This window comes from Arabidopsis lyrata, assembly GCF_000004255.2.
Source record: "Arabidopsis lyrata subsp. lyrata unplaced genomic scaffold ARALYscaffold_5, whole genome shotgun sequence".
Classification (NCBI taxonomy): Eukaryota; Viridiplantae; Streptophyta; class Magnoliopsida; order Brassicales; family Brassicaceae; genus Arabidopsis; species Arabidopsis lyrata.
This window is the reverse complement of record NW_003302551.1, coordinates 19,623,110-19,648,639: the sequence shown is the minus strand read 5'-3', so window position 1 is coordinate 19,648,639 and position 25,530 is coordinate 19,623,110. Positions and strand designations below refer to the sequence as shown.

The following is a 25,530-nucleotide window of genomic DNA, read 5'->3' as shown; positions in this document are numbered from 1 at the left end:
CCTTCTCTGACACAAAGTTGTCCCCGTTTCCCAACCGGCGTATACTGTAGCTCTTTCCCCTGACACATACCTGACGCACAGAGAAGGGCAAAATTGTCCAAGAATTGCCACACAAACACCAAATGTGGTATGAATGCTAAATCCATTTCAAATGTGGTATATTTGCTAAGATTTTCCCAAAATGTGGCATATTTGGCAAAATTCCCTAGTTTTAATGTATAGTTAACAGACGATTACAAATGTTTAAAATATATATATATATATATATATTTTAGATTTTTCCTTCCCTTTTTTGTTACTTACCTGTTTTTTTTTTTTTAATTATTATTTTGTATGTTAGAGGTGCAAATTTTCCTAAAAACTATCCATTGTCTTAAATAAAAAAGAAACTGTATTTTTTTTTTACATCGACAAAGGAAATTATCTGTATTATTTATTTTCTCTAATTGACGGTACAGATAGCCCCAAAAACCACTTAGTTCTGAATCGGCGACTCCGATCTATATCCCCGAACGACCATCAGTCTCTGCATCTGTTTTTGCCCTTCGCCACCATCACGCCCGGGTTCGTATTGGTCTTTGAATGTTCTGTCTTTTTTTATTTTATATAATCTCTCTCTGAAATATCCTTAATTCCGCTTTTCGTGTTCATGTGGTGTGCTTGCTCAAATCTATATATTTGTTCCCTCTCTCTCTCTCTCTCTCTCTCTCTCTCTCTCTCTCTCTCTCTAGCATCCATTCAATTTTGTGTTTGTAGCATTCTGGGTTATCCAGCGGTTGAATTATTCTAGCGTAAAAGCACAAACCTTTAATCCAATCCAAAAAATGAAAAAGCTTGAACCTTTAGTTTCTTCGCCGTCTCTGACCATTTTTTTGTTTCCTGAAACAATTTCAATTCCGCTTCATCTTGTACTTGGTTGCCGAAATTCATGTACTTTCGATCTTCATTGACGCAAATTTTGAGATTCTGCTAAGTCATAGAAATATCATAGCTTTTTATGGTAGGTGCATTGTTTGACACACTTCATGTTTTCAGGCACTAGCTGTTAATCTCTATGGCTGCCACAAACTTTGAAAAGCCCTGTTCGGGAGTTACAATCAGCTGTCTCCCAGACGAAGTTTTGGGCAAAATCTTGTCGTTTCTGCCGACAAAACAGGCTGTATCAACATCTCTTCTCTCGAAAAAGTGGACTTTTATGTATAGATTGGCGGATTGTCTTGATTTTGATGATTCCCTCCATCTGCATGCGGAAGAGGGTGAACATGTATTTCCAGAGAGCTTCAAAAACTGTGTGGATCGAACACTGGCTTTGCAATGTGATTATTCAATCAAGAAATTCTCACTAAAATGCCACATTGGTGCGCACAGTGACTGTCAAAGGGCTTGTGTGGGACGCTGGATATCTAATGTTGTAGGACGTGGTGTTGTTGAATTGGACCTACAGATAATAGATTGGGGTCTACACTTTATGCCTCCTCAGCTCTTCGCAAGCAAAACGCTGGTTAAGCTGACACTAGGGACAGCGCTCAACCTTGGAAAGCTTCCTTCAGATGTGTTACTTCCATCTCTTAAGTTTCTCTTCATCGATACAGTTTTCTTTGAATATGAAGATTTCTGTTATGTGCTTCTTGCTGGTTGCCCGGTGCTCGAGGAGTTATCAGTCCATCACAAAAACAATGCAATCCCTCACACCATATCGAGTCCGACGGTTAAGAGACTATCAGTTGACTACGACCTTCATCGTGAGGACGAACTGTCATTTGACCTGCCAAATCTGGAGTACCTTCACTACTCTGATTTCGCCTTGTATGAGTATCCACAAGTTAACTTAGATTCCCTTGTTGAAGCTAAGCTGGAACTTTATCCGGCTGAACATGTCGAGAGGCCGGATGTAACGAATCTCATTATGGGGATAAGAAATGTTGAGATCCTTCATCTATCTTCCGCTTCGGTTGAGGTAAAGTTAGGCAATTTCTTTCTGTCGTTTAAAAACTCTTGGACATTCTTCAACTGTGATTGATTGTGTGTTTCAGGTGATCTATTCATGCTGTAAATATGGGCTACTTCTACCGGTATTTAACAATCTGATTAATTTATCTCTTGGGATTAAGAATAAACGAGGTTGGAAATTGCTGGCAAAGATGCTTAAGCAGTGTCCAAAGCTTGAAACTCTAAACATCCAGGTATACTCAGTAAGCAAAACCTATGAACAATTACATATACATGAACAACTTAGTGGTTGATCATTTACATACATCTTCTTGATTGATGTTTCTTCAGGATCTGAAGGGTTACAGAAGCGATGTCTCCATGCGTCGGAACCAAGTGAAGTTGCATATTCTGGATTATGGAGGAACTGATGAAGAGTTTGAACAGTTGAAGAGTTTTCTTGGGAAAAAACGTAATGCAGAAGCTGTGGTGGATGATGGCATAAGATTGCAAACGAAAAGAGGATATAACGATGCTTCTTGGAGTTTCACTAAAAGCAAATTGCCATTCCAAAGTCGCACAAGTCATCTAGTTTATTCATATTATACTATGTAACTTTATTAAACTCATGTAAAGTCGACTAGTTTTTTTAATCTTTTGTCACACTTTATAGTATATATTTATAAAGTTTCTATATTCTCAACATATAACTAGATAAGTAATTTTTCGACCTAATCTTCTTGGTGTGGTTGCTTACATCTACAATTTGTCCGTCTGTGCTAAACTTACAAGTTCATCAAATGACACTGCTAAATCTTGGTAGGCATTGATGCTGCTAATATTGTAGACATCATTGTCTCTTACGCGTAATAGTACTATATATCAGTTGTTCCACATTCAAAACAATAGCTGAGAAAATGGAGGGATAAAGAGAGGTTATAATATCCAAACTCTTTTCACGTCTAAAAGGTCTTTAAAAGCTATACGACTGAAAGTATGGTATCTTCCTATCTTTAGAAAGGCTACTGGATTAGTTGCTTGTTGTATGTCTTTTCATTAGCGAGTGTGTCCTAGAGGTACAGTGCAGCAACCATCCCTGTGTGCATTCGAATGTCGTAATAATTAGAAACTCAAAAGCTTAGGAAAATTGACAACTCAAACAAATTGTAAGATGTCATATAAAGAATTAATTTTATCATACTGACCTGCTTGAGTCCCAAGGGGTGATAACTCCCAATTCCCAAATCTCTCTAGCTATCCGGCAATGAAACAGCAAGTGTAAAATAGTTTCCTTGGCCTCACCACAGAAAATGCAATCTGTTGAGATCTTGATGTTTCTACGAGCAACATTTGCTGCAACAGGAATGGCATCATGTAAGACACGCCACCAAAAGTTCTTTAACTTTGGGGAAGTGTTTAATGACCAAATAGACTTGCATAATGTATTAGCTAGCTTGGATAGAACCAGAAGTACTTGCTGCATTAGCTTTTGTAAGTTGATGGTAACCAGACTTTACTGAATACTGACCATTTTTGGTGAATATCCATATAGGGACACAATGATATTTTATTAATTTCGTCATACTTTGAATCTCCGACTTTTAATTTCTTTATTCAGTTGTAATATTCTTTTTTGTTATACGTTGTGGTATAATTTTGTCACAAGGTGTAAATGTGTAATATATTTTTCAAATATATATCAGTGCGTCATACATCTCATACGCAAAAGTAGTAAAGCCGAGAATTGAAAAAACAAGCAAAGATTCTTAAAGGCACATATTTTTGATCCGACCGACTATGAAAATTAGGGCTTATAAAAAAATACACAGACGCATAGGCTCATCATAATTAACTTCATATGTTAGATGAATAATTTTTTTAGGCTCCTACTTCCTTTTTTTATAAATATTTTTATTTATTTATTTCAAGGCTATAAAGTATAAACCAATGTTTCTTTTACCAAGACGATCTTTTCTAATTAAATATAATGAAAGAAATAAGCTTTATTACAAACCAATTGTGTGTCGATAAGTCTTAATTATCTGAGTACACACCTTTAATTTGATGTCCCTAGTCTAAGCTAGGCTGGATCTTCGTCATTCTAAAAAAGATAGAGAGGCCGGATATATTCGATTCTGCTGAAGTAAGTTTTGAAACCCTAACATCAACTTATCAGATAATTAGGAAACTAAAAAATTATAGTTAAAAAAAAGGAAGCTAAGTGAAATTTCCAAACGACAATGTTATAAAGGTAAACGATCATTTCTTCTGTCGTTTTAAATAAGGGCAAAAGGATTAGCTATTCTGAATTATATAATTTCGGATTTACTTATTTCGGGTATTGAGAATCGAACACGACAATCTCCGTCTCTCTTCCGCGCGCCGTCCTCCACCGTCACGGTTTGTATCTAACTTCTCTTTAGCCTCAAGTTCATATGTTTTTTTGGCATACTTCGTTTTAACCTCTTTGTTTTCTACACGCTTCTCAATCACATGCTCTTTATAATTGTGGAAATTATATCTTATTGTTTGTGAGAAAACATCTTCTTTCATCTTTTATATACTCTGGTTGATCAAACTGAAAGTGCGACTTCTTTAGCATCCAGGACAATTTGAGCTTCCACTAGGTTGTAGAAAAACCACGGTTGCTTGGATTACAAGGTTGTAGTTTACAAATATATGCTTGTTGGTCTTTCAGGCACTTTTTTCTCTATGGATACCAAAAAGTTGGACACTGGCTCTAGAGATGCAATCAGCTGGCTCCCTGACGAGGTTCTTTGCAACATCTTGTCCTTACTTCCTATGAAACCAGCTGCTTCAACATCTCTTCTTTCCAAAAAGTGGCGAAATGTGTTTGGTGGATAGTTTCGATTTTGATGGCTCTGTTTTGCTGCTCCCCCATAACGATAAACGAGAGAGGGGTGAGAGCTTCAGAAACTTTTTGGATCGAACACAATGTGATTCTCCCATAAAGAAGTTCGTTCTAAAACGTCACATTGGAGATGACAGCGAGATGGCTTATGTAGGTAGCTGGATTTACGATGTTGTTGAACGTGGTGTTTTGGAAGTGGACCTAAGTTTCAAGACTGAGATTGAAATCTCTCTGCCTTGTCAGCTCTTCACGAGCAAGACATTGGTTAAACTGACACTTGGAACACAAATTTTTATTGGAGTTGAAGTGCTTCCTCCAGATATGTGTCTTCCAGCGCTTAAGATTCTCTTCATCAATTCAATATTTTTTGAATATGATATGTGTCGTCTGCTTCTTACTAGTTGTCCAGTGCTCGAGGAGTTATCTGTACGTCACGAGGACTATATAGGAACCCCATTCTGCATATCGAATCATAGCATCAAGAAACTATCAGTTCACTATGACGCTGAGTCTGAAATTGATTTTATGAGTGGTCTGTCATTTGACACTCCAAGTCTTGTCTTCCTGGACTACTTCGACTACGCCTTGAATGAGTATACACCAATTAACTTGGAGGCCCTAGTTGAAGCTAGGCTGGATATACGTTATCCTAAAAAGAGCACGAGGCCTGATATATATCGGGTCTCATTATTGGGATAAGCAACGTCAAGACCTTGCATCTTTCTCCTGATTCTGTTGATGTAAGTTTTCCTATTTTCTTTCTTTCTTTAAAACTTTTGAAGATCAGCTTGGACATTCTTCAAGTGCGTATAAGTGTGTATGTTTGGTGATTTGTCGATGTATTATACATGGACTACTTCTACCCGTGTTCAACAATCTTGTTAATTTATCGTTTGGGAGTAAGAGCACTAAACAAGGACGAGGTTGGAAACTGCTGCCAAAACTGCTTGAGCTATCTCCAAAGCTTGAAACTCTAATCATCCAGGTATGTTAAGCAAAAGCCATGAATAGATATATTAACTTAGTGGTTGATCCTTTGCATACATCTTCTTGATTGATACTTCTTCAGGGTTTGAATGGTTACACAGGGGATGTCTTCATGCCTCTCAACCATTTGAAGGTGTTGCATATACTTGGTTATGGAGGAACTAGTCAAGAATTGAAACACTTGAGGAGTTTTCTTGGGAAAACGGAATGCCTAGTGAATGTTAAAGAAGCTGTGGTGGATAATGACATAATTATACTGAAAACCAAAAAGGAGTTAATGATGCTTCTTGACACTTCGGTTTCACCCAAGTGCCAGATCAAAGTCACATAAAATGTATCAGGAGTTATAGTAGAATTCATTATTTATTTTTTGACCTTTGTGATTTTTTTTTCTCCAAAGGCGATTTCACTTATCTTTTTTTGTCTCTCCTCTTCTCTGTTTTAGGAGTCTCTCTTACTAATCATCATATCATTCGATGAATCTCTTTTGGAATCCTTTTGTTTCTTTTTCATTTTCTAATTACTTATTTAATTATTTATTTAGTCATTCAGTTTCAAGTTTGATAATTCTAAATAATTTATGAAAGATACAAATTTATTAGTTTTTAGATTAATTCAACTACAGTAAAAAAAAAAGAGTCTCGGTTGTACAAGAGAAAGAACACGGATTTATTTGGTACACACCTGCTGCTATATTCCTTTTTGATTTAATACAAGAAGAATTGGTAAAAATTGGAAAACGACCATTTCTTTTGACGTTTAAATTAGGAAAGTAGACAGTAAAAACCCTATTTCGACTTACCTACGGGAAGTATTCATATTTAGTAGATTTGAGGCTAGTATATAGTAAATAATTGATTGGCGGTGCCTAGCACATTAAAGAACCGTATATATGCATCTTTTTGTGTTATGTTAACTTTTCTTTTTCGTTTTTGATTTTTCGTTCTATGATATGTTAATTTTGATTCCCAAGTTGTAGAGATAAGGCAATTAGGACTTATATACATACTCCTCTTATGAGATGAATATACAAACTAACTTTTTGCAAAGTAACCTTTTGTCTAGTAGCTTTGTTAAGAAGACACGAAAAGAAGTTAAGAAGAAACAAGTTTTGGTGAGGTAGAGAAACAATATGTATCATGTGGGTATAATATATTGTGTTGGAATATTCGGTATTTTTGTGACCGTATTCATCTTACTTTGGTTATGGAATTGCTGTGTCGCCGCCGATCGAATACGGGTTACGCCTAGTTCTAATGAGTAACTGTTAGTATCATGTATCCGTTGTTTTTCTACTTTTTAATGAATTCTTCAATGGTGATTTTATTCATTTATTAATGAATTGTAACTCTATTTATATATTGGAAAAAAACCCGAAAAAACTGCCATCTATTTTTTTTGGACGTTTAATACCTGTGTTTTTAAATTTGGAATAAAAATACCTCTTTTAATTTCGATTGTCTTTTAAAACTATCGTTTTTTTAAACTTGGTAATTTCGAACCCGAGACTTAACAGTCGTTACTGGGCGTAACGGAATTATTTAACAGCGTTAAATTTTAACCCCACGTGTTTATATAAATATATACCTTCTGTTTGCAATACTTTATGAGAATGTTAATGTAGCCTGGTGGTTGAGCGTTGGTTTTGTAAACCTCATGTGCTGAGTTCGATTCTTCAACCTCTCTCCTTTTTTTTTTTTTTTTTAAATTAATTTCTTCTGTGATTCTCAAGAGCTAGGTTGTAAACCTCATAAGCTGATGGTTGCGCGTTGGTTTTCGATTCTTCTCCGGTGGTGATGACGATTTCTTCCTCTTAGATCTCCGATGATGCAAAGGAGAGAGATTTGTAATTTGATTTCCAATTTTCAATATCACAAATCTCTCATTTTTTTCAGATTTAAAGTTGTTTACCAATCCGATTGAAGGTTGTTTTCGAATTGTTCATGGGTTATCACAATACCCATAAGATCATGATTTTGTTTCTAATTCCGATGTGATTCTTAAAAATGATTAGTTGATTCTTTTGACATTGGAGATCTGAGAGGAAGAAGTGAAAAACAAAGGGAAAACAAAAAAACAAGTTGGGGATTCGAACCCAGCTCTGGTAGCTTTCAAAAAGACCCACGCTACCACCAAGGTACATTAACATTTTCGTAATAATTCGCAACAGATGGTATATAATTATATAAACATGTGGGGTTAAGATTTAACACTGTTAACTTGTTCTGTTACGGTCAGTGACGACTGTTAAGCCTCGGGTTCGAAATTACCAACTTTAAAAAAACGATTGTTTTAAAAGGCAATCGAAATTAAATGAGGTATTTTTATTCCAAATTTAAAAACACAGGTATTAAACGTCCAAAAAAAAATAGATGGCAGTTTTTTCGGGTTTTTTCCCTTTATATATTTAATATTTCAATTGTTTTGTCGTACGATGATATCTCCGATCTTTTGTATTCAAATTCAAGTATTCAACTACGGTAAAATTAATTTGATTAAGTGGATCTAGAAATGGGCCTAGCATCATTTAAACTTTTTATGATGAAGGTTGTTTTGACCTTGTTGGACCCACGCAATCCTATTGTTTCCTAAACAGTCAAAGTCAAACCGATTTCACACCGCCGACACTTTATCTTCTTCTCTGTTTTGCCTTTTTGCTTTGTCAGCTAACTAAACATTGCCATATCACACAGTTACAATAGATAACTGCGCTTAACATACATCTCACCGTAGGAAATTCTATCTACGAGCGCACACCACAACACAAATGGTCCGGGAAGCAGAGTATTATAACCTATGGGTAATTTTTTCTAATTAATTTTGTTTTTTTAAAGGCGAAATCGAGTGAGACACGAAATATGGGGAAGTGGTCCCCACCATTATTTCTATTTTATATCTATATATAACAATATTTGAGAAGTGTTTTTGCTGACGTGTCGGACTCTCGGCTCTTGTTGAGTTCTTGATTTTACGTAATTACTTAATTACCCTTAATGAAATCTAATTAATTTTGGAAAAATTAAATTGAATTTCGGAATTAACCAGGAAAAAATAATTTTGGAAACAATAAACATGATAATTAACCAAAAAAAAAAAAGGAACAACGAAGTACCAGTTAAGAAGCTTTAATTGAATTCATCGTGTTCTTCGTCGTGTGAATACGGCTATTAATTGTTAAACTAATTAAAATAAAGATCAAACGTACCGGAATAGATGAAATTTTTGGTATGATCGTCGTGTTCGTCGTCGTTTCAATCTAAATATTTGGAAAAAAACGAACAAAAAAAATAATATGTAGATCAATGAAAGAGAACCCACCAATTTAGAAACGGTTATCACGCCATCGTATTGTTCGTCGGATGATTATAAGTCTCTAATCCGGAGATTGACTTGAACCCTGACAAAAACATATATTCATAGCATAAAATCGTAAATAAAATGTAGAAGACCACCTATTAATCGGTTGTAACCTTGTGCAAACTCGATTTAATTTTGACGAATGAAATGTTGGTGTGGTGTCAAAACTTTCTTGGGGAGACTCGAAGATGAGAGAGCTGAAGTCAGAGATAGGCAGAGAGGTTTACATGTGAATTAAGGTATGGAGTGCTAACGTGAACATGAACGTGAACGGCTGTGATTTTTGCACATAATAGCAATTAGATCGAGTTTTGGAAAAAAATATGGATCAGCGTGACATGACGCATATGGATACCATGCATGTCTATCTATTGTAAATCAAAAATTATATTATTGTTCCGCCTTATTTTTGAAACAGAAAGGAATTTTCCCTTAAATTTTAATATATTTTATAAGATAGTATCAGATATAGTAGTAAATCTAAAATAGTTGTTATTATTTCATATTTTTACGGAAAAAAGTAAATATTATTTTAAATAAACATGGATAACAATGAATAAATGGCAGTTTTACAAATATTTTTGTATTCAATTTCAGATCATAACTAACCCTTGTTTTTTTTGTTCTTTTTTTTCAAACTTTTTTTTGCTTCTACCTAATTTTAATTTTTCTTTTTATTGTAGGGTGGATGTATGGAGGGGACGATGTGAACTGGTGTATGGAAAATTTGGACCTAATTCAATGAATAAACAGGTGATCTTATAGTTTATATGTACAAATTTGATTTTTTTTTTTTTGTATTTATGGTTTCACTATTTTCACCACTAATCAATTTTTATAATCAAAAAGTTTGGTTTCAACTTTTGAGAAGGTAATCATCGATGGTTTGGTATGTTTCTTTTTGTTGTAAAAAGATGAGGTACCTCCCGATTTTGTTGAGGTACATGTTCTTATTATTTTCAAATATGTCTTTTTTCAGAAGAAACACTCAACTTTTGATAACACAGTTGCCACAAAGTCAGAAAGATGACTTATTTCAGGGATGAATCTTCAGAGGAGGCTAATTTTTGTCGTTAATACAATTTAAGTATTCCTCTATTTAGATTAGGGATAACAAACTTGGCTGTTAAATTCAGGAATTACTCTTCGTTGCCAATCTCTCTCCCCAAACTAAAATATTACATATATGGAAGTAGTAACTTAAAGTTTTTGGTATCGAGGTCATTCTAAGGCATTGAGATTCGGACTTTGGTATGTATAGGATTCGTTTTCCATGCACTAAGATTTAATTATTTTTTAATTTATTGGTTTTTAGGTTTCTTTCCATGCTCTGATGCGTTTTCGGGTGTGCCAATGGAAGCTTGCATCACTCTTTACTCCAAGCGTAAGTATGCTCTGCATTAGCTTCTTCTGTTCCATTGGTTATTATGGGTTTTGACTTTTGAGAAATATACAACAATTTAAAACCAGGTTTTGTTGTTGATTGGTTCGGTTTGTATACCATATTTTGCTAAATACATATGACCATAAATAAGACCAAAGGAGCTGGGTTAGCTCCTTTGCCAGCTAGGTTGACTTCGTCTCCTCCCCGTCTTGCGGATTTCCGTTATTCAACGGGTATATTTGAGAAGTATACGGTACTAAAACCACAACCATTGATCTTAGCTTGATCGGTTCTTCCCTAGGATTTATACATAAAAGTAAATTGTTTTGTTTAATAATTTTCCATTGCATGAACTTTCGAGACAACAAGTGGACAGGAGTGTAATGTCATCAAAAGTCAAATCAAACACTGTGAGGAACATAATAGACAACGTTGGCTTCTTTCGCAGCTGCTCAACGTTGTCTCTCCCGATGGTCCCAACACTCTCTTCTTCTTTTTTTGTCAACATTCAAACGTTGTTTAAAATAAATAAAAATGTTTAACCTTAATCATCTTTCTAGATCTTTAAATGCCTAAAACTTCAACTTAATCAGTCAGCAATCCGTCACGTTAATGATTTTGAAAGGAAGACTTTTGTTTTGTTTCGGTTAGTTTTGTTTGTTTAGTATTTTAATCACAAGATAACTCTAATTTCCCATTAGAGTTGTGTTAATTGTGTTGATTATGATTTGGCGTTCCAATTCTGATATTATTTTTATGTTGTAAATCTTAAACTGTTACGTTATTGTTCTATCTTCCTATGTGAGAAAAAAGTAAAATGTTTTAAAATTTTGACATGGATAATAATATAATTTTAAATCTATAATAATTATATTATCATTTTATTTATATTTTTCAAAAAGAAATATATTTATCTTAATAGATTTAATATGATAATGTCAAATATAGTTATAAATCTAAAAGAGTTATGTTATTATTCCATCCTTTTATGAGAAAAAGCAGATATTCTCTTAAACTTTTAAATTAACGTGGATAATAATAAATAAATGATAATTTTACTAATATGATAATGATTCGGTTTTAATCTTACCAAAAAACAAATAATGATTCTGTTTTAAAAATATATAAATTTTGTTTGTTTAGTTGTAGATATTGTCATATAAAAAATTCTTAGATCCTCCACTGCCTTAATTTTATGTAAATACCTTGCTTGATATTTAATTTTGATTTGATATCATAACTAATCCTTGCTTTTTTTTTCGGCACTAACCATTGAATTTTTTATACTGCCATTTAATTCTTGCATAAAAAATAATAATTAATAGTAGTGTTTATTATGAATGCAGGTTTGTTTTCCATAAAAACTAGATTGGATTTATGGAAGCACGTCATTGTTTCCAGTGCGAGGAAACAAATGTCGTATCACTGCTGTTGTGGCTCTTTAGTACTTTCGTTTCTGTTTATGGCTTTGCTTCGGTTGTATGGTTAGTCATCAATCATTGATCTTCTCATTGTTTGAATATTGTTGCATAGGAAAAATCTTCCTTTTTTATGAATCTTTCAAAAGTTGGGTCCATGCTATTCTCAGTGATTGATTACGTTTATTGAATATTTGTGTGCTTTCTCTGCTGATATTCTAATTCATGCTTTATTCGTCGTCTTTGATACACTCTGATTAACCATTGTGGACCTCTAGAGTCTAATTTGCAATATTAATGCAAGTCTCTTTAACTTACGGATTATGAAGAGCATCCTAAGATCGTTTAATTTGATTCAGGCTTTATGTGGCTAATGTTTGGTCTTGGATGTGAATTAGTCTATCATGTTTCTTGGAAGGTAGGAAGCAATCTTGATGTTTACCAAAATCCAATGTGCTCTTTTGTAGCTCAGTTTTGAAATATGTACTAATTATTGTAGAGGGAACCCGAAACAAAGAGACCATATGTATGATTTTATATGCGAAGAGAAGCTCCAAATTTGAAATCGTCTCCACTCCGGTGATATGTGGCCATGGTGTGAAGGAGTCTGGAGCCATGGTTATTTCAGATTCGGACATAACCGTAATTGTTAAACTAATAAAAATAAGATCAAACGTACCGGATTGATGAGAATTTTTGGTGTTCTTCGTCATATTCTTCGTCGTATGGATCTAACAAAACAAAAAAAAATATATATACCCCATAATTTTTTTTTGTTTGTTAATAGAGAGAACCCACCAATTTTGTAGCGTTGATTGTGACATCGAATTGTTTGTCGGATGAATATAAGTCTCTAATCCGGAGACTGAAGTTGAACCCTAACAAAAACATATATTCATAGCATAAAATTCATAAATAAAAGGTAGAGCATCACATAGCTTTTTCTTCAAAGCCAACACATCTCTCTTTGTAGCCGAATTACTCTCCAGTTTGGTATATACTCAAATTTTCCAATGACTTCCTTCTCGAACCTGGAGCGTTTTTGCTTTGCCGGATATTTTTAGGATATGGCTCTTATGTATCTCTTGTGAGTCACTTGATATGTTGTTTAGGTAAAACTTTTGGTTTGAAAGAGAATGATCTACGACAAGCATAATCGGTTATTTGTTATATATGTGGCCATGTTCATATTGCTTTCTCCACAAGCAATTTTCCAGTTTTGTAGCATTCGATATTTAAATTTAAAAGCTTCAATACGTTGTATACATGTGTATGTATGTACATATATGAATTATTCTCAGTTGCACATAGTGGTTTCTAATGGATAGATACTTGCTCTCTGTAACCCTCTCATTATTAATACCTATCTTCAGTGTTTACTTTGCTAAGAGCTTCTTGATAGGCATACATCTTTGCAATCTCAGATCAATATACTACAAATACATATACGATACAGTTAAGAAAATGATATTTCTCTTACAACTTTTTATATGGGTTTTATAAACAAGAGATCAACTGAAGGGTTACGCAGCGACCAGTGGCGAAGGTAGAGACAAAGATACTACAATAGGGACGATAAATATGACACGATATATACAAAGGAGATGCCTGTTTCTATACCATTGAAATTTTACGTACATAACTACTTCAAAGAGCAAGATGACTTCCTTGATAGGTAAGAGATATGGTAAGAGATTATATTTTTCAATTATTTGTTTCCAACTACGAAAAACTCCAGTGACATACAATCTAAAAGCATGAATATGTCATAAAATCAAGAATACAACAAAAACCAGGAAGATGGGCCCAAATTAAAGTCTGAAACTGGACGTGGGGAACCCACGGACAGTGGCGGTCGGAGCGTTACAAATATGAAAGAAACGAGGAAGCGTGAATATGTCATAAAACCAAGAGTACTACAAAACCAAGAAGATGTGCTCAAAGAACGAAACTGGACGTGGGAACCCACAGACAGTGGCGGTCGTGGCATTACAAATATGAAAGAAACGAGTAAGCATGAATATGTCATAAAATCAAGAGTACGACAAAACAAAGAAGATGGGCCTAAAGACCGAAACTGGACGTGGGGAGCCCACGGACAGTGGCGGTCGGGGCGTTGCTAATATGAAAGAAACAAGTAAGCATGAATATGTCATAAAATCAAGAGTACGACAAAACAAAGAAGATGGGCCTAAAGACCGAGACTGGACGTGGGAACCCATGGACACTGGCGGTCGGGGCGTTGCTAATATATTGTTGGTTTAAATATATAGATTTTTTATATTTAATTCTATTATATATATCAAGATATAAACACTAATAATTGTTTGTGATTCAAAAACACTATTAATTGTTGATTACTAATAATATATATCAAAAGTTATAGCGTTTTACCATAATTCTATATTAATGTCGTTATAAAAATTAGACTCTTGACAAAATTAATTCAATAAATATCCCTAACTTGATAACCCTAAATATTAATTATTAATTCTGGTCTTAATCAACATACAACCCCGCGCTGGGCGCGGGGACCTCCCCTAGTTTTTCTTTACATAACAATGTTTTTCTTGTAAAATTAAAAAAATAAAATGTTTCTTCGTCTTCTCTCAGTTTCTCTCTCTGTGTCGAAATGAAGATGCTTTAAATCTAACTTTTTTTTTTTTTTGGTACTAGCATCATTCATAACCATAAAACCATATCCTTCACGCTACAAACGCTTCTCCTTCTCTTTAATCATCGTTTTATCTCCGTCACTTCATGTTCCGTTACCGTTAACGGCGGGAAATTTTCTTTATCTCCGGTGACCGTGCTTTTTCTGATTCCAGGTGTTGCCAGCTGTTTTTTTTGGGGAGAATATTTTTTTTTAATTCCTTTATAGTTAGTTATAAGTCAGTTTTGTCTGCTTGGATTTTCATTTAAAAAAAGAGGAATTAGGTTTCTTCCGATAGAGAAAGGGACTTGATTTTGGACAAAGGCATGTGTCTGAGTCTTTTCTTCAAGCTCCGATCTTTAAGTTATGAATTGGGTTTGATTTTGATTTCTCCAATTTCAGTTCTCTTCTTGTAATCGAGTTTGTGATGGAAGCTAGAATTGAAGGTGAAGAAGAAGGTCACAGTTTAGAATATGGGTTTAGTGGTAAAAGGAGTGTAGAGTGGGATTTGAATGATTGGAAATGGAATGGTGATCTATTCGTTGCTACACAGTTGAATCATGGCTCATCGAACAGTTCTTCTACGTGTTCTGATGAAGCAATTGTCGAAATCATGGAGAAGAAGAAGAAAAGAGGAGCTGTTACTGTGATAGCAATGGAAGAAGATAACTTGAGGGATGGTGATGATGATGCTCATAGACTTACTTTGAATCTTGGTGGTAATATTGAGGGAAATGGTGCGAAAAAGACGAAACTTGGAGGAGGGATTCCGAGTCGGGCGATTTCTTGTCAGGTGGAGAACTGTGGAGTTGATTTAAGCAAGGTTAAGGATTATCATAGACGTCATAAGGTTTGTGAGATGCATTCTAAAGCTACTAGTGCACTTGTTGGAGGAATTATGCAGAGGTTTTGTCAGCAGTGTAGTAGGTAAGGTTTAGAAAAGGATTCAACTTTAGTATTGGGTCTTATGCCCCGGTGTCAGTAATGCGATTTGGTTTAATCCTATAGTAAAAAATAATTGTCTGCAGGTTTCATGTGCTTGAAGAGTTTGATGAAGGAAAGAGAAGTTGTCGTAGACGTTTGGCTGGGCATAATAAGCGTAGAAGGAAAGCAAATCCTGATACTATAGGCAATGGGAATCCTTTGAGTGATGGTCAAACAAGCAATTATCTGTTGATTACTCTCTTGAAGATACTCTCCAATTTACATTGTAAGTTCTTCATGAAAGTTTCATTTGGACATTCGAGTTTTAGTCCTAGAAGAACGCTGAAACCAGCTGTTATTCTGTGTTCTGTTTCGTGTTTGGTTTGCAGCGAATCAATCAGATCAAACGGGTGATCAGGATCTGTTGTCTCAACTTCTAAAGAGTCTTGTAAGCCAAGCTGGTGAACATATAGGGAAGAATTTAGTTGGGCTTCTACAGGGTGGAGGAGGAGTCCAGGCTTCTCAAAATATTGGAAACTCGTCGGATTTGCTTTCACTCGAGCAAGCCCCTCGAGAGAATATAAAGCATCATTCAGTGCCTGAAACACATTGGCAAGAAGTGTTTGCCAATGGTGCTCAAGAGACAGCTGCCCCGGATAGGCCGGAGAAACAAGTCAAAATGAATGATTTTGATTTGAATGATATCTACATAGACTCAGATGATACTACAGATATAGAGAGATCATCAGCTCCTCCCACAAATCCAGCAACTAGTTCTCTTGATTATCATCAAGACTCGCGTCAGTCTAGTCCACCTCAAACTAGTAGGAGGAATTCAGATTCAGCTTCTGACCAATCACCTTCAAGTTCCGGTGGAGATGCTCAGGTATAAATCTCACCTTTCATCCATTCATTTTTCGTTGCTTATATATAATTCACTGTAACGTTTCTTGTTACGTTTTGGTTGCATATTCAGAGCCGTACTGACCGGATTGTGTTCAAACTATTTGGGAAAGAGCCGAATGATTTTCCAGTTGCCTTACGAGGACAGGTATGTAACTTCTACAGTTGCATCACTGTGTGATTTGGAAAGTGATATTGATGTGTTCTAATATTCGAATTTTCAGATTTTTAACTGGTTAGCTCATACTCCAACTGACATGGAGAGCTATATTAGACCTGGTTGTATCGTTTTGACCATTTATCTTCGTCAAGATGAAGCTTCTTGGGAAGAAGTAAGAATCACTTTGTCACCTCTTTCTCTGGTCTTCCCAAATTATCATCTGTCTCATGGAATCACTTCCCGTTACTTTTTTCTGGCAGCTTTGTTGTGATCTGAGTTTCAGCTTGAGGAGGCTTCTAGATCTCTCAGATGATCCTTTATGGACTGATGGGTGGATTTATCTTAGGGTGCAAAACCAACTCGCATTTGCGTTTGATGGTTAGTGTTGAGAATCTTTGGATTTATGTTACAGTGTCCTTATTTTTTCTTGAGATTTGAGTATTCTTCTTATTTCGTGCTACAGGTCAGGTTGTTCTTGACACATCTTTACCTCTGAGAAGCCATGATTATAGCCAAATTATTACTGTTAGACCGCTTGCTGTAACAAGGAAAGCTCAATTTACAGTAAAAGGCATCAATCTCCGTCGACATGGCACAAGGTATGTATATATACTCTTTGAAGCTTGACCCTCCCTATATTTTCCGCTGATGCTAATCGCCATTTCTACAGGTTACTTTGTGCTGTAGAAGGAACATACTTGGTTCAGGAAGCAACACAAGGAGTGATGGAAGAGAGAGATGATCTTAGGGTGAATAATGAGATTGATTTTGTCAAATTTTCCTGTGAGATGCCTATTGCAAGTGGTCGAGGTTTCATGGAAGTAAGTGTACTTTCAAATTCATGTTCTGCTTTTTCTCTTGTTGCATTGAGATCTAAAGGCAATGTTTTGCTTGACAATAATCTAGATTGAAGATCAAGGCGGGCTAAGCAGTAGTTATTTCCCTTTCATAGTATCTGAGGACGAAGATGTTTGTTCTGAAATCCGAAGACTCGAAAGCACATTAGAGTTTACCGGTACTGATTCTGCAATGCAAGCAATGGATTTCATCCACGAAATCGGTTGGCTTCTTCACAGAAGTGAACTCAAGTCAAGACTTGCAGCATCAGATCATAATCCAGAGGATCTGTTTCCTTTAATACGGTTTAAGTTTCTAGTAGAGTACTCAATGGACCGGGAATGGTATGCTGTGATCAAGAAGCTATTAAATATACTATTCGAAGAAGGCACTGTTGATCCATCTCCTGATGCTGCGTTATCAGAACTGTGTCTTCTTCACAGAGCCGTAAGGAAAAATTCAAAACCCATGGTTGAGATGCTTCTAAGATTCATTCCCAAGAAGAAGAACCAGACATCATCCGGTTTGTTTAGACCCGATGCAGCTGGTCCAGGCGGTTTAACACCGCTTCACATTGCAGCTGGTAAAGACGGGTCAGAAGATGTGTTGGATGCTCTTACTGAGGATCCCGAAATGGTGGGTTTGAATTTGATTTCCCTCTTCAACTTCTGTACACTCAAAATCTGTTTTTGTCTGATAAAAAAAACTTCTTGTTTGGTTCAGATTGGTATTCAAGCTTGGAAGATTTCCCAGGACAATACCGGATTCACACCAGAAGACTACGCACGTTTACGAGGTCACTTCTCATATATTCATCTGGTGCAACGGAAACTCAATCGGAAACCAACCGCCGAAGAACACGTGGTGGTCAACATTCCTGAGTCTTTCAACATTGAGCACAAACAAGAAAAGAGGAGTCTAATGGATTCTTCAAGCTTGTCGATAAGTCAGATAAACCAATGTAAGCTCTGTGATCACAAACGTGTGTTTGTCACCACGCAACACAAGTCTCTTGCCTACAGGCCAGCGATGCTTTCGATGGTAGCGATAGCAGCGGTTTGCGTTTGTGTCGCCCTTTTGTTCAAGAGTTGCCCGGAAGTGCTATATGTCTTTCAGCCGTTCAGGTGGGAATTACTTGAATATGGAACAAGCTAGTAAAGGTCCTCTCTATACATTGAAGAAGAATCTTCTTAATTGAAGATGTGTTGTTGTGAAATCTATTAGTGTGTTTTTTTAATGTAACTTTTAAGTTATTTTTACGAGAATCTATATTATGTATCTTTACATGATTACATGTATGTAGCTTATTTTGATGGCAAACCCCGAATATGTGTGTATGTTTTTGCATAATTGTGTGTTTGTCACATTTTTTTTCTCTCTCTTTGATCTTTAAGGGAGAATCACAACAAATCACATAAAAACACCAACCAATTCCTTTCCTTTCTTTTTTTTTTCTCTTTGTGACCAATCTGATCAAGTATTGGGCCGAACCTACAAAATTGGGCCAATCTTAAATTCAACCCGGTTCAGCTTGGTTTACTCCACTGAAAATGAAATTACATATTTCTGAAAAATGTTGATCCCACCGACTCTGACAATTAGAGCTTATAAATACAAGACGCATAGATTCATAAGTTCGTTACTTCATTTTTCTTTAATAGCTCTTCTTCAATCTTCTTTGATCAAATTTGCTTCCAGAGAAAACTCGCCCCATTAACAATGTCGAAGAAGATGATCGTGTTGAAGAGCTCCGATGGTAAATCGTTCGAGGTCGACGAAGCCGTGGCACGCAAATCAGTGACGATAAATAATATGGCTGAGGACGAATGCGCCGATAATGGAATCCCGCTTCCAAACGTCACAAGTAAGATCCTCAAGATTGTGATCGCGTATTGCAAGAAGCACGTCGAGAGCAACGAAGAAGAAGATCTCAAGGAGTGGGACGCTGATTTCATGAAGAAGATCGAACCATCCATTCTCTTTGATGTTATGATTGCTGCGAATTATCTCAATATCCCAAGCCTTCTTGATCTCACATGTCAAACAGTCGCTGCTTTGCTCCAGGCTGATTTGCTCTCAGGAAAAACTCCAGCTGAGATTCGCACACGCTTCAACATCGAGAACGATTTAACACCAGCGGAAGTAGCTGAGATTCGTAAGGAGAATCAGTGGGCTTTTGAATGAGAGAGCGGATCATCAAAGTTCTTGATGCAATGGTAGCTGATGATGACTTCGTCTATATCTTTCTTCTTTAGTGTGTGTTTTCAGTTTCTTGATCTATTTCTTGTTTGTTCGGTGTGTTTCTTTTGATTTCTTGATGTGTAAGTAATCATTATCTTTGCTTTAGAGACGAATCGTTTGTTGGATTTTGGTACGTTTAACCAAATCTTAAGATCGATGTTGTCAAAATTCTTCTTAAGCAATTCTTGAATATATGCTGAAGTCAAATCTTTTTCTCGTTTTTCTTACTGTAATTGAGTTTTCTAATCCGAAACAGAGTACATGACACTTTATTTCGATATTGAACTCGGTTATTTTGGTTTATACACTTGTATCATAACTAACCGATGTAAATTGTGAAGATTGAACATTCTAAAATAGAACATTCTAAAAAGTTTTTACTGTGTAAAGTTGTTGTTCACTTTGCGACAAAACAGGGGTTTTCTTTTCATTTTCTATTAAGAATATGGTAAACGTCTGTTACTTTTGAGATTATCATCAAATTGATTTAGCCTATATAATCTCTACTCAAGTTTACAATTATATAAAAACTCGAGTCTAACTTTCTAAGAAAGAAACAATTTGGTGGAATTAATGAAGAAGAAAAAAGGTGATGATTCAATAGGAGGCGCAAAATGCAATCATTATGGTATTAAAATTTGGTTACGTCAAGAGGGGACAGATAATAACTCACGTGACTATTCACATCGGACGGCGGACGCCAATGACGTCACGTGACCATAATTGTATTGTATCAGAGCCGTTCATTATGACACGTAGATTCGGATCTGATTTCCTTTTTGTACCGAAATTAGATCAATTGAGCCTAGATCCATCAAGGAACCGGTTTAGGATTGGTTTACTCAACAGAATTTTCCATTTAGGCTAAATTAATAATTTTCCTTTTCGACACAAACAATTTCAATTTTCCAAATTTTGAAAGGATTCAAGAATCACACCGACTCTAACAATTAGGACTCTCTATAAATACACACCTTTTGATGATATCTCTCCATCATCAAAAACCTTCCAAAGAAAAATCGCCACCACAAAAAAGAACGAAACGATGTCGAAGATGGTTATGTTGCAGAGCTCCGATGGTGAATCTTTTCAGGTAGAAGAAGCAGTCGCGGTCCAGTCGCAGACGATAGCACACATGGTTGAAGACGATTGCGTCGGTGATGGAATCCCTGTCTCAAACGTCACAGGAGCCACCCTCTCGAAGGTGATCGAGTATTGCAAGAAACACGTAGTTGCTGCTGAATCACTAACCGAGGAGTGGGACGAACTCAAGAAGTGGGACGCAGAATTCATGAAGGCGATGGAACAGTCGACTCTTTTTCATGTTATTTTGGCTGCGAATTACCTAAACATTAAAGATTTGTTTGATCTTGGTTGCCAAACTGTTGCTGACACGATCACTGATAAGAATACAGACGAGATTCGTGCACTTTTTGGCATCAGGAACGATTTTACACCGGAGGAAGAAGAGGAGATTCGTCAGCAGAATCAATGGGCTTTTGAATGATTCTTTAGTTTTTCTTTCTTCTTTAATTACTGTGTTTTCTGTTTTCTTGATCAATGTGACTTCGTTATCTTTTCTATCCTTTGGAGATTCATATGCTTGAGCAATATATAGAACGATATTTATTGTCAAAAGTCTTTTAATAATGCTACAGCCATTCGATTAAATCTCTATCACTAGAACAAGAGTTGTGTTCACTTAGTAGGTGACTCTTCTTTTGGTGTTTGCTGGATAAGTTGACCTCTCATAGAACATTCTTCAATCTGCAAAACATAAAAAGAAGATCTTTTATATCTCTTATACAAGGCAAAAACAAACGAAGATGATATATGTAAAAGAAAGGTTTTGTACTAGTGAAGCTTGCGTTTTAAGAAGAGCCACTCTGCAATTTTCTGTCAATGATCTTTCTCTACTAGTCACTCTTGCTAATTCTGTCACCAAACTCTCCATCTCCTTTGCCTGCAAAATTATGTATCAGCAAGGGAATTTAACACCTTTAGTCTTAGTATACGTATATTATAAACAAAAAATCTTGAACCAAAATAAACCCCGAGATTAATACTATTCTACTAACCTTTGGCATGTAGTTTCCAACATTTAGTGTAATGCCGTCAATAATCTTTGAAGCAGCCACAAGTGCATCTCCTAACTGCTTAGAATCAACCTGGTTTTTGACAAGCAAAATTCTAAGTTGATACATGAAGATGACTCTTCCTAGTTGATATATATTACTGAATACAAGATGTGTATAATACCATGATATCCCCATCTAGTGGAAGCCGTAATGAAGCATTGGACAAAGCTTGGATTGTTTGCCACACCGAAGTCGAATACTCTTCTTCAATAGCACACCATTGCTCCAAACATGGAGTCTGTAATAATGTGAAAAGATTTTCTCGTAAGTCTCATATGTTTATGTGAGAGTCAATAATGTGTAAGTTAAAAGTATCTCTAAGCTTACTTGAGATTCTGTAATCGCAAGAAGAGCTTTAGTTTTCAATAAACGTTGAAACTCTATGCGTTTCCTTTGCACAGAATCATGTAATTCTGATATCTTGGAACCAAAGGAATGGATCATGGTCTACAAGATAAACAAAACACCATTAAACATAAACGTAATCTTCTTAGTTCAAATTTTTTTACCATAAAAGCAGGCCATCAGAGAAACTGACCTCAGTTTGAGCTTTTTGAGTTTGAGTCTTCACTTGTGCATTGGCGTTTGCAAATCTCCATTGGAGGTAACGATTGTGGAGTAGTTTCAGAGAATGCACATCTTCCAATTGCTCTGAAACCTTCCTCTGCTTTTTAGTATCAGCTGGAACCTTCGAATTCGGTGCCACCGGAGGCAATGCCAAGCCTAACCGTGAAAATGAACTGCTCTCACGACCGTTACAGTTGGACAATGGTGAACTCACAAATGGATTAAGAGAAGAAGAAGGCACCGAATTATTGAAAACTTTAGGATGAGTTGTACAAGAAAGTGTCGGAAAATGATCTGAGCCGTTATATTTAGGTTTCTCTTGAGTGTTGATGATTCCTTCTTTCTCATTAGAGGCTGATATGCCGCTTGATTGGAGAAGTCTCGTTGCGGCGGAAGCTGTTAGTAATCGTTGTTGACTTAGCCGTGATCTAGACGGCGGAGGAACAATTGGTGTAGGAGTTTCGAGCCGGTGAGAATTCTCCTTAAGCGGCTTCAAGTGACTTTGTCTCGATGTTTTTCCGCTTTGCCAGAGTGTAAAAGGCGAGTCTAGGCTACGCGCCGCCGTCTCTGATGAGCGATTCTCATCTCCGTCTGCCATTTTTAACTGACGTCTAAGCCTTTGAGCCGAAACAGAGCGTTGAATCTGGTGGTGTTGATGTTGAAGGTGGTGGTACTCTGGAGAATTCGACGTCAAAAAGTGGAGATCGCCGGCAGAGGAAGAGGTAGAAGAAGAATATGAAGTAACCGGAGACATGAATCTAGATCTTACTTCTCTAACTCTTGGCCGCCGCGTTGAAGGCGGAGGAGCCGGTGTTGATGGCTGATTTTGCTTAGGTCCGCTGGTTTTCTCCTCCATAACTTTTTCGAGTTTCTTCAAAATCGCCGGAGAGGATTCGTCACTGTCCTTTTAAGATTAGAATTGGATTTTTGAAATTATGCCAACACTCGGAGAAGAAGATACGTTACGGGCTTTTTTAGAAAATGAGCCGTTGGCTTTGGTCAAAATCTAAGACAACTCTCTTTGTCTCTCTGTAACGGCAGGTTAGTTTTGCTTTTTCATAGTAATTATATTAAAGTAACTAATTTGTCAATTAGTAATAGAAAACCAAGCTCACGCCATTAATCAGATTCAAGCAATAAGAAGTTTTTTTTTCGATTGATTTTGTTGTGTGTGAAATATTTGACAAGACAAATTTCTGAACAAATTATTCTGCGATTGAAAGGATAGATGGAAAAAACTCTCTAGATTTCAAAATACAAATAATAAAATTATTGAAACAACATCATTTAAATATGTAGAATGTGGTAACAATATGATTAAAAAGAAAAACATAACTGATAAATGGCGAAATAAATTATATGAGTATTGCTATTATATAGGCTACTAACCGAAATCTTCATCCTAAATTAAAAATAGTTGATACGTAATAATAGAGATAGTTACGAATTAGTCACGGGTTCAATACGTGTTTGGTCGGCGGCACAATAAAGCGAAAAACAAACCACGATAAGTATGACAAACATAATGATGAAAATTGCGGAAATTAGGATTATACTTGGAAGACCCAAATGAACCGGCATATCGTTTTTTCACCACCCCGGCCCCAAACAGCCAAACTTGTTCTCTCTAACTTTTTTTCTCGTCTCTCCTTAACAAAGTTGATAGACAAAAATAATTACTTTATATATTGATCTCATAGGAGGAGTATATTCACAAGTTTTAATTGCCTTATCTCCACAACTTAGCAATCAAAGTTAACATAACCAAAAAAGTTAATATAACAATAAAAAAAAAAAAAAAAAATTTAAAAGAAAAGTTAACATAACAAGAATTAAGAATTCAAGATGCAAATAAATGTGATAGGCATACCAATCACATTTAGAGATATTGTACACAAGTTTTTGTTATATAATATAAATAATATAGTATAATTGTCCCATTTTGCATAGTTTCTCAAGGTTTTCCATGCGATGTATCGGAGGTGAGAGAGTAAAATAAACAATCGCTCATACTAGGTTTTAAAAATGAACAATCTAATGAAATATTTCTTATAAGGTTTGTTCAATTGATTCTGGTGGGAGTGACAACCTTATTGGACGTTTGGCACACGGCAACAAGTTCCAGAAGTTATTCTTGTTATATACAGTATTGAGCGAGTATTTACAATATCATTAAATCTAGGGAATAAAAAAAAAAACAAAACAAAAAAATAACATAATTGTGAGATGGAACAACAATGTCGATGTGACATCAAACAAAATTGGAGTCTTCTGGTTTTTGTTTGCGGCCACATAAAGTCCAAAAACAAACCAAGATGACGGAGACAATCACAATGCCTAACAATACACAAGTTGTGATTATCATTGGAAGACCGAACTCCATGTTGTATTCACCACACCAAAACTTGTTCTTGCTATCTTTTTTTCTTGTGGTTTTTTTCAACAAGGTCCTCAGAATATATATACAAGTCCTAGTTTTCTTATCTCCACAATTTGCCGATCTAAGTGAACATAAGTAAAAAAGTTAACTTAACAAAAAAAATCAAAAGCGAAAAGGAAAAGTTAACATAACAATAAGATTGCAAATAAATCCTCTAATTTAATGTGTGATAGTGCTAGTGAATATTTACAAGAAATCAAGCCCGACCCATCAAAATTTTTTGGTAAGGCCCAATAAGAAGCGAAATACGATGGGGTTTAATATAAATAATATAGTCTTAACTGTCTCATTTTGCAAATTCTCAAAACTTTCAAGGGTTTAGCGTACAAAGTATAGGAGAGAGAGGAGTAAATGGGTACAAAAGAGAAAGACTGGTTTACCATTTACGCCAACGAAAAATATCATTGAAGTTCATGTGAACAAAACAAAACAAAAGTTCTTATGTGTCGGATGAAGTTAGTGCTTAAATCTGATTACTATAATTATGTTTTATGTGTCGGATGAAGTTTTTTAGGCAAAGGCTCTCAAGTTTATTGAGCGATTTTGAAGATCTTTGTTTTGTTCGGTTTGTTTGTGAATAATAACAAGGGTCTGGTTAATTTTTGTTGCACGCGAGAGTCTAATTTGTTTTCTTGATTGGTTTGGTTTTGTTGCGTGATGTAATATTGTGAGTGAGTATTGGAGTAACAAACAAATCTATAGATTTCATAGGGTTAATTA

At 35.7% G+C, this 25,530-nt stretch overlaps 5 protein-coding genes and 1 pseudogene across 7 annotated transcripts; 5 read left to right on the top strand and 1 right to left on the bottom strand.

The window, feature by feature from the left end:
• Nucleotides 1-402: 402 nt before the first annotated feature.
• On the top strand, nucleotides 403-2,642 carry LOC110228720 (F-box/LRR-repeat protein At1g06630-like). The gene is given in 5 exon segments (XM_021026821.1): nucleotides 403-564; nucleotides 1,036-1,957; nucleotides 2,034-2,183; nucleotides 2,281-2,451; nucleotides 2,453-2,642. Coding segments are annotated over 4 exon segments (1,293 nt in total). The 5' UTR covers nucleotides 403-564; nucleotides 1,036-1,054; the 3' UTR covers nucleotides 2,522-2,642.
• A 1,733-nt stretch (nucleotides 2,643-4,375) lies between these two features.
• LOC9314381 lies at nucleotides 4,376-6,213 on the top strand (annotated as a pseudogene).
• An 8,339-nt stretch (nucleotides 6,214-14,552) lies between these two features.
• Nucleotides 14,553-18,801, top strand: LOC9314379 (squamosa promoter-binding-like protein 12). 3 transcript variants are annotated; one of them, XM_021024806.1, is made up of 12 exons: nucleotides 14,555-14,668; nucleotides 14,745-14,775; nucleotides 15,003-15,527; nucleotides 15,629-15,810; nucleotides 15,914-16,410; nucleotides 16,501-16,575; nucleotides 16,652-16,759; nucleotides 16,848-16,965; nucleotides 17,051-17,186; nucleotides 17,258-17,408; nucleotides 17,494-18,060; nucleotides 18,148-18,801. In XM_021024806.1, exons 3-12 carry the CDS (start codon nucleotides 15,028-15,030, stop codon nucleotides 18,577-18,579), a joined length of 2,766 nt encoding a protein of 921 aa, XP_020880465.1. In that variant the 5' UTR covers nucleotides 14,555-14,668; nucleotides 14,745-14,775; nucleotides 15,003-15,027; the 3' UTR covers nucleotides 18,580-18,801. The 3 variants fall into 3 exon arrangements, with proteins under 3 accessions (XP_020880464.1, XP_002878311.1, XP_020880465.1); XM_021024805.1 differs by having other exon boundaries at nucleotides 14,553-14,775; XM_002878265.2 differs by having other exon boundaries at nucleotides 14,553-15,527.
• A 104-nt stretch (nucleotides 18,802-18,905) lies between these two features.
• On the top strand, nucleotides 18,906-19,954 carry LOC9314378 (SKP1-like protein 5). Its single transcript, XM_002878264.2, has one exon. It carries the CDS (start codon nucleotides 19,144-19,146, stop codon nucleotides 19,606-19,608), a length of 465 nt encoding a protein of 154 aa, XP_002878310.1. The 5' UTR covers nucleotides 18,906-19,143; the 3' UTR covers nucleotides 19,609-19,954.
• Nucleotides 19,955-20,576: 622 nt separating this feature from the next.
• Nucleotides 20,577-21,248, top strand: LOC9312601 (SKP1-like protein 13). The gene has a single exon (XM_002878263.2). It carries the CDS (start codon nucleotides 20,711-20,713, stop codon nucleotides 21,170-21,172), a length of 462 nt encoding a protein of 153 aa, XP_002878309.1. The 5' UTR covers nucleotides 20,577-20,710; the 3' UTR covers nucleotides 21,173-21,248.
• A 30-nt stretch (nucleotides 21,249-21,278) lies between these two features.
• LOC9314377 (QWRF motif-containing protein 6) lies at nucleotides 21,279-23,518 on the bottom strand. The gene is made up of 6 exons (XM_021024018.1): nucleotides 22,342-23,518; nucleotides 22,131-22,250; nucleotides 21,925-22,041; nucleotides 21,744-21,833; nucleotides 21,521-21,628; nucleotides 21,279-21,432 (listed from the first exon to the last, which is right to left on the bottom strand). The coding sequence occupies exons 1-6, from the start codon at nucleotides 23,224-23,226 to the stop codon at nucleotides 21,364-21,366; spliced, it is 1,389 nt and encodes a 462-aa protein (XP_020879677.1). The 5' UTR covers nucleotides 23,227-23,518; the 3' UTR covers nucleotides 21,279-21,363.
• Between the last annotated feature and the right edge of the window lie 2,012 nt (nucleotides 23,519-25,530).

Bases quoted from the DNA above. Each gene is read 5' to 3' on its own strand.
- LOC9314379 (XM_021024805.1), top strand. From the start codon at position 15,028: ATGGAAGCTAGAATTGAAGGTGAAGAAGAAGGTCACAGTTTAGAATAT. The intron at 16,576-16,651 runs GTATGTAACTTC...TCGAATTTTCAG, and splicing joins CAGTTGCCTTACGAGGACAG to ATTTTTAACTGGTTAGCTCA. The intron at 16,760-16,847 runs GTAAGAATCACT...TTTTTCTGGCAG, and splicing joins ATGAAGCTTCTTGGGAAGAA to CTTTGTTGTGATCTGAGTTT.
- LOC9314378 (XM_002878264.2), top strand. From the start codon at position 19,144: ATGTCGAAGAAGATGATCGTGTTGAAGAGCTCCGATGGTAAATCGTTC.
- LOC9312601 (XM_002878263.2), top strand. From the start codon at position 20,711: ATGTCGAAGATGGTTATGTTGCAGAGCTCCGATGGTGAATCTTTTCAG.
- LOC9314377 (XM_021024018.1), bottom strand. From the start codon at position 23,226: ATGGAGGAGAAAACCAGCGGACCTAAGCAAAATCAGCCATCAACACCG. The intron at 21,834-21,924 runs GTATTATACACA...GTCAAAAACCAG, and splicing joins CACTAGATGGGGATATCATG to GTTGATTCTAAGCAGTTAGG. The intron at 21,629-21,743 runs GTTAGTAGAATA...ATAATTTTGCAG, and splicing joins TTGGAAACTACATGCCAAAG to GCAAAGGAGATGGAGAGTTT.